This window comes from Sardina pilchardus, chromosome 13, assembly GCF_963854185.1.
Source record: "Sardina pilchardus chromosome 13, fSarPil1.1, whole genome shotgun sequence".
Classification (NCBI taxonomy): Eukaryota; Metazoa; Chordata; class Actinopteri; order Clupeiformes; family Clupeidae; genus Sardina; species Sardina pilchardus.
In genome coordinates, this window is record NC_085006.1 from 21,581,138 (window position 1) to 21,590,921 (window position 9,784).

Genomic DNA, 9,784 nt, shown 5'->3' on the forward strand with positions numbered 1-9,784 from the left:
TTCCCGAACACCTTTAGCTACATGCTCCCACCACTTGATCTTGAACCAGCAACTCGGTCTCTGCAAGTGCTATCTCGAGTGCCTGAGAGGCTGCGGGGATCACCATGGCAAAGAGGATTATCTGGTAGCCACGGCCGGTTTTAGCCCACTCCAGCTATATCAGTGGCTAGACTGTTTTGCGTGGGCAGTTCCCGCCTCTAGTGAAAGCAAAGCAACCCGAGGTTAACAAAGTGTAAGCTGCTCAGTGCTCTCTTAAGGGTTAATGGTGAGTGACCACATAGGCTACACTCTTTCAGACAGCTTTGAATTCTCATCGTGCGAGGAAGAAGAGGCCCTATCACCTAACAATTTACATAAAGCATACTATGAAAGGAAAACAATATAAAGCAAGACTTGTAGTATGTACATGTTTATTGTGTAGGCTACAGGTTCATTTGGGGTCGGGTCATCTAAGCGTCTGTTTTGGGAAAGCAGCCCGCGGTCCGCTGTTTACCTCGCTGCAAAGTGGCTAAACTCTTGCGTAATGTGTGCGGTGACGTGCCTGCAAGTCGCCGCTAATGAGCAGGTATCGTGTAGCCTCGACACTGCCGGCTACAGTCCGTGCTACAGAACGGACCGTGTAGAGAGGCTTAACAACTCTTAATTGATCATTTTTGTAGGCTATTGTTGTCTCTTTGTACTCCACTGTCCTAACCACACTTTGGTCTACGCCTTCCCTTAAGATGTAATGTCATGTTACACTCCCGTAACATCATAATTTTCACTATAGTAATTTATCCAGATATCTGTGTTTATTTATCTATCAATCTGACCATTCGATTTCTACAGTAGGCCTAGTTCTAGTATTGTATAATACTTCTATGCTATTCTGTAGACTACCTAATTACTGTAATACTATACCCTTCTAATGCACTGCATATATTTATATTTGATTTATATTACTTTAAACCACCTTCTGCAAACCACGTATACTACTGTCTACACTGCACTATATTTCTTGTCCTGTCTATGCAACACCTGTCTATAGACCTAACATATACATTGCACTTTCTGCTTTTTTGCACTTCTGGTTGGATGCAAAATGCATTTTGATGTCTTTGTACTTGTTCTCGGCGTAATTACAATAAAGTTTAATTTAATCTAATCAAATACCTCTATATCCTTGCCCATGTTCCAGTGATGGTAGGCTTATTAATAAGTTGCTTGAAATATAGTCTGACATAGCCCCTACTGTTTTAAATATTACCTGCATATTACATACTGCTTGTGCCACTAGATGGCATCCTGACTACAAACTGCAGATCCTTACACTGTAAAAAAAGGAAAAGTCAGGGTTGTCCAATTCATCAAACCATTTTATGTTACAATTACTTGAAACAGTCTAGTTCTGGATGAAACACATCCTTATTGTATTCAAATAGTCATTCCAAATGAGTAATCAACTTTCTCTAATTGAATCATGTAAGGTAAACATATATAGGCCTACTAGGGGGGAAAGGAAAATATTGTTTGTCACATCTACTAAACCACAAAATGTGAAATTAACTAACTCATGTTTTTCTGTCAAACACAATGTTACTTTGAACTGACATATTTTGCCACAACAATGAATTCATCCAAAAAAATCTTGTTAGTTCAATGTGAAGCACCTAAGTACTAGCCTGGCAAGCCAAACTATACAGAAATGTATAGTCTGGGGTTGGACCATTCACAGAGCTGAAGAATGTGGGTGGGATGAACAGTTGTCTTTCAAACTGCCTCTGCACGTAATAGGCCAGCATTTGTGACCAATCGTAGCCGGTCGGCAAAACGGCAAACACATCCTTCTTTAAAACTAATGACTTGAGTGCTTCTTTCTGCTCAACCTTCAAATAAAAGCCCAAGTCTAACTCTTCCAAAGCCTCATCCATCTTTTGTTTTTCTCTATGGTTGTGAAACACGGTCTCACACCCAACTCGTCAAACGAGGACGCATGGTCCAGCTCCCTGGCGTCAATATCAGAAACCGAAGGTGGCGGGCTCTAGGACTCCGTACACAGATAGAGCGTTCTGATTGGCTAGGCTGGCCTGGAGCGCAGGCTTGGCCTCAACGGTGCGAAAAATATTTTTTGCCGCTAGGGTGCATCTAGATTTCTAGGCTACCTACAGTAAGTACCAGTAAGGCAAATGAATACATGTCTTGGTGTCACCATTACATCGTGCTCCCATGAGCCTTTGCAAGAACCATTGCAAGAATCCCAAGAGCCTTTGCAGAACTGCGCAGCACAAGATGCACATGATTAAAAATCTGTTCACGATGATAGATGGGCGTGTTTACGACTCTGCAGTCGATATCACATGCATGCCTTAACTTATCGCGGGAGCAAGGCAGCTGCTGTGCAGCAGCGCAGTTGCTCTCCAGGTACTGCCTAGACCGGCCCAGACCCTGCCTTCATGACGTCAGGACTTTGCCCTAATTGGCTTTTACATCCCTGACGTATGTGCTGGCGTTTAGATCGGTTTCGATGCCTCTTCATATCCACAAGGGCCTGTTTTGTCACGTGGTCACGTCTAGACTACGGGAAGTAGAGAGTGTCCAACTTCATAGCATCGTTTGTATCCCTGCCCATGCTGTCGCCGGCAGATCTCGCTGCTGCAAGAGGTCAGTTGGGGTTGAACTTGATCATGCAGCTAACCGTGTTGCCAAAAGTTTTCACATGAGTTTCTTAAGAAGGACTATGCTTAGAGACCAGTAGAATTTGGAGTCAAATTTTATTTAATGTTATGTTTTGAGATGAACCATGCTTTGTTCCCACCATGAATGTGTTAGATGTTGAGCATGCACAAAGTATCCGTTGTTCGGCAACACTTAATTAAGACACACATATTCACCATTAGTTAGCTGCTTACTAACATGTGTATTAGTAGCATACTAACCATTTGTTAGTCATTATAAGTCACTAATTAATACCTTATTCTGCAAGACCTTATTCTACCCTTACTAGACTCTTGATTAAGATGAACAATGACCCAACTTTAGAAGAGGGAACATATTTGGCATTACAAAGACTTAATTATTAGTTATTTGTACACTATTAGCACTGGTTGTTTAGTGTCTAATTCCATTTAAATAGACCATCTTTGATAAGTATTATTAGGGGTGAATAATTGTTCTTGTGGTACTACCACCTTAAAAGCCCCATACTGAGTCATGCATATTTAGGTCATAATTCATATGCAACAACTTATATAATAACTATGAATAAGGGGTAATTAGGAGCTTACATAGGAGAATTCTTAATTAAGGGTCTAATAAGGGTAGAATAAGGTCTTGCAGAATAAGGTATTAATTAGTGACTTATAATGACAGACAAATGGCTAATATGCTACTAATACACATGTTAGTAAGTAGCTAATTAATGGTGAATATGTGTGTCTTAATATAAAGTGTTACCCATACTTTTCTATTTTTCTGTTGTGGCTGTCACGGAGTTAATTTACAGTTTAAATATGAAAATGGCTGACTTATATGTCTATTATACTATGTGTACTTTTCCTGTTTGTTTGTTGTCCTCTTTCATTGTGGGGGAGACCTGGAGGGACAGGTTCCTGACGCAGGGCCATGAGTACGCAGCAGATTTGACCCTTTTCGAACAGGGTGGTATAGTTGGACTTGCGTGAGTTGTTGCGGGTCTCATATCTGCGCTCTTTCTTTTATTTTGTTTCATTTCCTCATTACCTTTGTTTACTTGTTTCTCTCACACACACACACACACACACACTGACACACACACTGACACACACACACACACGCACACACACGCACACACACGCACACACACGCGCACACACACACACACACACACACACACGCACACACATGCACACACACACACACACACACACACACACACACCTAAGTAAGTTCTAGGAAAGTTTGTGCCACTGGGACCTGCTCAAACAAACAAAATTTCAAGCACAACCCTCTGAGGACAACCTGGACAAATATAAATAGTGCAGGACAGGGAAGCTAGAAATATTTTTCAGAAGCACGTCACTAAAAGGGCAAGGTTGACAAAACCAGTTATTCTACTTCTGTTTATCATTCATGTGTGCAGCAAATGTTGTTAAATCTCACTGGAAGAAAGTGGTATGTATGAGAAAGAAAAACAAATCTTTTTAGAAAAGTCTCTGCATTGTTCATCATAACACAAATGTTCTGCATTGTATTAACATAATGGTTTCATGTGTTTCTCTGAAATGTGAATTCATCAAACAAGTTGTCATCTGGCTTCATCAGTCCATGAACTATATTGATTTGGATTATGAATTGCATATGTGAAAAGGTGAATGTCTGTTTTTTGTCTACATGTACTATATTTTATAGAACAATACATGTGTAATTTACAATGAATTACCTATTCAAATATTACATATTATTATTAATAGTACGAATAATTAATATAATGAAGTACCTATGATAATTATAATAATAATGAATGAAGCTAACATTGCTTTATTCATTAATGTTGTGTGTGGTCAATGTCTTTTAGAAAGTCCAGAGATCATGAATGGATCATCCATCACATTTACTTTCACAGCCTATGAAGAGATTGGCCCAACCAAAGTATTATTTGTCATCATATTCTTAATTTATCTGGCCTCTGTGCTTACCAACACTTCTCTTATGGTTTTGATTTACGTGGATGCATCACTCCATAAACCAATGTACATATTTTTGTTTAGCTTAATATTCAATGGCTTAATTGGTAGCACAGCTGTTTGGCCCAGAGTCATGGGTCATCTTGTGACTGATGTTCACTCAGCCTCATACGAAGCCTGCCTTAGTCAGACTTTTTTTGTTTATATGTATGGAAGCTGTACCTACTCCATGTTAACAGTCATGGCCTATGATAGATATGTCTCCATTTTCCAGCCATTGCTATACCACACTATAATGACCCCACAGAAGGTGAAAGTGCTGGTGGTTGTGGGTAACCTCCTCCCTGCTGTAGTTGTGTTCGTTCAGTTATGCCTAACGTCAGGAATACCCTTGTGCCGCTATTCCATTCATAAAATATTCTGTGATAATTTGTCCATCTCTAACCTGGGCTGTAGCCTGAGCACTCACACTCTAGTGGCCAATTTCTACGGCGCGTGCTCCCTCGTGTTTCTAGTCATGCTGCCCATATTACTGATCCTGATGTCATATTTAAGAATCATCAAGCTAAGCACAAAGGTATCAGCAGACGCTCGAAAAAAAGCCCTCGCCACGTGTACTCCACATTTACTCATTTTCCTGAATTTTTCAATGTCTTCGTTGTTTGCTGTGACTTATAATCGTATCACACACTATGTACCAATAGAAGTGAATATATTTTTATCATCCCATTACATTCTTATACCGCCGCTTATTCATCCCATCATATATGGGATGAAAAACCAAGAGATCAAAAAAAGCCTTTCAAAAATGCTAAGGTCTCGTTCTGTGGCCACTGGTTATTTGACACAGCCTAAGAAATCATCTGTTTTTGCTTTTTCAAACTCTTAGACATAAGAGAACAGCTGGAAAGGCTGAACTCTTTGCCAGCCACTAAACCCTTGCCAAACCAAACCATAGACATGTATAGCTCTGTGTTTTCTAACAGTGTTCAAACTAATATGTCCATGTCACGATAGAAGACTCTACCAGAGCAGTGATGACAAATAGAATGTGTTTTTGTTGACCCTATTGTTTTTATTCATATCAGTTCTCACAAACAAGGCCCATGTTTTTCCAATGCACATTTCCGCAATTATTTTGAATAGTGAGTACCGTATTTCCACAGCTGTTAGCCAAGGCTTATACATTGAATTTGCAATATTCCTTCAGTAGGTACACAGGGGCAGTTCATATGGTATTAATATGTTTTTTTTACTTGCATAAAACACTGTCCTGTGGTCTATACACAATGTGGCTACTACACAGGAATAGTGTACGTGGGACAGTTTGCTTGTTATAGATGTATAGTATTCCATAAAACACTAACTGTTACAACCAATACTGTATGTCTGATATTTATACTTTTGATATCCATGCATATAAAGATGACAGTTACATATATTTGATGCAAAGTATAAAAACGGTCCAAATGCTATTTATTAACCTGTTGGCATACAGTTACCAAGTCTGCATAAACGAAGCAAAAACAAAAAACAAAATTCACTAATGTGAATGTACTGTGAAAAAGAGTTATTGATTTGCCAAAAATAAAGAATAAACTGAAATGAAATGTGTCTTTGATTTGTTGCACTTTTACTTAAAAAACACATTCATTTCTACATAGACATTTATTCATAAATATAAAAACACACTGTATGTATCCAAAATTGATTTAGAACCGAAAGCTGACCAATCACCTGACAAGCACTCTTGGATGCTGCCACATGTGTTGTGCTGCCACACTAATGTGTTACATCAGTTGAATGAACAAGTATGGCCAACTTTATTTGACACATTTAATTTTCCAGACGTTCCTCCTGAGATGAGCAGCAGTGTCCAAAACCACAAATTGTGCCCACAATAAAGCCAGCTCAAGTCCCACCTGAATTCCCTCGACTCCATGCCCTTTCCTCACCCCTCCCACACAGGTGTTGCAAAGCCAAACAGTGTTGAACTGTTGTTTTACTATAGCCCAGTTTACATGGACACTTCTAATCTCATTACAAACGGAGTAATGGCTTATTCAGAATAAAATGCCTTTTTTAACCAGTTGAATATAGCATGATCCAACCAGATCGAGAGAGGTGATGTACTCCATTCTGATTAACCGATCGATCGAAAAATCCATATAAACAGGTATAAGGATTGTTGTATATTTCTTCTTTCTGCGTAGGTGTTCCCTATGTGGTAATAATGCATAGGGACATAAACAAATGAGTTTCCAAGGCAGTAATGCAACTAGGAGTTTCTGAATGATGAAATGCTTGTTCCATCTAAACAAATAATAAACACCAATTGGTTTATTTTGCGTTCATGTAAACAGTTCGGTTGAAATATTTAATCAGTGTCATTTCAATCTGTTTGAAAATAAACATCCATATAAACATAGCTTATAATTGGACTTATTTTCCAATAAAGACTGGCGAACAATACATTATCCCTTACTTATCTGAAGTAAAATCCAAAGACTACACACTACTGTTTATGTTTATGTTATTTGTCAGACACTTGTGTCAAAAACGACTTACAGTATTAACACTACATTGTCATTGTTAAAGGCACTCTAAGCAATGCTGGGTAATGTCACTTATGTTGATGTTCAAACAAAACAGAGAGAAAACTACTCCCTGCGATGCAATCAAAACTCTATTAAATGCACATCGCGTTGATGATTTGCTGGAACACTTCGTTATGTTTTTATGGCTCAGGGTGGCCCAGGTTGTTTTTGTCGCCATTTTTGGAGCCTGGTTTGTCCACCGAGACCGCATTTTTTTTACAGTGTATTCAGGGCACTTGACAGCTAGCGGATGGTGAGGTGATGTTTGCTGTAAGTGACAAAAAAATGTTTTAGCCTAAAAAAAATGTGTTACATTGCTTAGAGCACCTTTAAGTCGACAGCTTACTTCTCATCGCATATGGCATGGCATGTTATGACAAAGTGATAAGGATTTTCCTTGCACTGTAAGAGAATTGCGTCAATGAGTAACACCCAATTAAATACATTTCTTTCAAAGGAAGTCAAAACAAGTGAAGCTTTTCCTCGACTTAGTCTAACAATTCTTCATTGTATACTGTAATTGAGATTGCAGATTGTTGTCTTAGGAAATATGTTTTGGATGTTTTTCCATTGGTGTATTAGCAAATGATAGTGTGTAGTGTCAGTAGTGATCATTGAGACAGTTTGTGGTTTGACACTATGACACTACTCCTTGAAGACTGATACAGTACAAGTCTCAAGAGAATAGTCTCTTGGGATCTACCCTTGTTGGGAGGAAATCCTCATGGGTTTTGTTTTTCTGACCATTAGAATAATTGGACACTGGACACCCTAAAAAGGTGCACCACTGGGATGGGTATAAATGGCAGATTTCAGAAGTATAGTAGGCCTACAGAGTTCAGTCAGAGCATAGTGGTCCTCTCCAGCATGTCTTCTGCTGACATAATTAAGGTATGTAAAAGTGGGTCTATGGAGGGAGAACACTGCTTTTCTTTTGAAATAAATACCTCAATATAAAAATGTTGATCTATGTCTTTTAGGAGAGTCCAGCAACCATGAATGGATCATCCTTCCTTTTCACTTTCACAGTCTATGGGGCGATTGGCCCAGCCAAAGACATGTACTTTGCCATTATTTTCGTAACTTATCTTGTGTCTGTTGTAATCAACATCGCTCTTATGGCTTTAATTTGCTTGGACACATCGCTCCATAAGCCAATGTTCATATTTTTGTGTAGCGTAATATTAAATGGTTTGATTGGCAGCACTGCCGTCTGGCCAAAAGTGATGAGTCACCTTGCAACTGATATTCACTCAGTCTCATTTGAAATTTGCTTCATTCAGACTTTTTTCTCCTGTGCCTATGGAGGTTGTAACTTCTTCATGTTAACAGTCATGGCCTATGACAGATACGTGTCTATTTTCCAGCCATTGCTTTACCACACTATAATGACCCCACAGAAGGTGAAGGTGCTCGTAGTTGTGGGGAACCTCCTGCCTGCTGTAGCTGTGTTCACTCAGTTATGCCTGACATCAAGAATACCCTTGTGCCGGTATTCTATTCCTAAAATATTCTGTGATAATTTAGCTGTATTAAATCTAGGCTGTGTTAGGAATAACTATTCACTTATGACTAACGTTTTTGGTGTGTGTATGTTTGGTTTATTCCTTGTGGTTCCAATATTATTGGTCCTGTGGTCATATTTGAAAATAATTATTTTGACTTCAAAGCTGTCAGCGGATGCACGAAGAAAAACCTTTGCAACATGCACGCCACACATCATCATTTTCCTTAACTTTACACTGTCCTCCTTGTTTTCTTTGATTTACAACCGTGTTGATGCCGCCAATCTACCGAAAGAGGGTCACATATTTGTATCAGCATTGTACATCATTGTACCCCCACTGTTGCACCCCATCGTTTATGGCATGAAGAACAAGGAAATTAGAAGAAGTCTCTTAAAAATCACAGGAACTGTTTTTCCACTCCACAGACATAATTTTCAACTGAGGTCGACTGTTATTCCATATTCATAGTCGCCACAAGTTTGCCAGCCAGTCGAATACTTGAAGTATGAGTTTTTAGCTTGTCTTTTGGTCACAAAAAGCTGAATCAAGATGTAGACCACTAGAAAACTCTGCCTTCAGGTCTACTGAAAGAGCTTATGATGAGAGACTCATGAGAATCATATGCAGAATCCAAATATAGGCTACACAGTATGTTGTTCTGCATCTGTGAAAAGGCGACCAGATGTCCGAGACCAAAACTGGGCACATAATCCCAAAAAATGTAAAAAAAAAACACCGGGTTTTTTTGTATTTTCCCGGGGACAGGTAACCGAAAACACAGACTGTCCTCTGAAACTGGGGACGCCTGATGACCCTATAAGAGTTAAGTGTTAAGAGTAGGGTGGGAACCACGGCTTTCAAGATTTATTTTCTAGACTTCTTATTTGTCTGTATTATCTTTGGTTTTGGCTCCATATGGGATAAGGCTTAGTCTCCAAGGAGACCAAGGGAAGATTTTTGTGTAACCTCACTAACCTAATCGAGTGAAGTACAGGTAGTTTTGCAGATTAAAGGAAACGTGTAGACTTTTAGTGTAAAC

General features: G+C 39.2%; 2 protein-coding genes across 2 annotated transcripts; both read left to right on the forward strand.

The window, feature by feature from the left end:
* Window positions 1–4,545: 4,545 nt before the first annotated feature.
* LOC134099163 (olfactory receptor 4D1-like) lies at window positions 4,546–5,529 on the forward strand. Its single transcript, XM_062551954.1, has one exon. It carries the CDS (start codon window positions 4,546–4,548, stop codon window positions 5,527–5,529), a length of 984 nt encoding a protein of 327 aa, XP_062407938.1.
* Window positions 5,530–8,232: 2,703 nt separating this feature from the next.
* LOC134099164 (olfactory receptor 52E4-like) lies at window positions 8,233–9,213 on the forward strand. Its single transcript, XM_062551956.1, has one exon. The coding sequence runs from the start codon at window positions 8,233–8,235 to the stop codon at window positions 9,211–9,213; it is 981 nt and encodes a 326-aa protein (XP_062407940.1).
* Window positions 9,214–9,784: the final 571 nt, after the last annotated feature.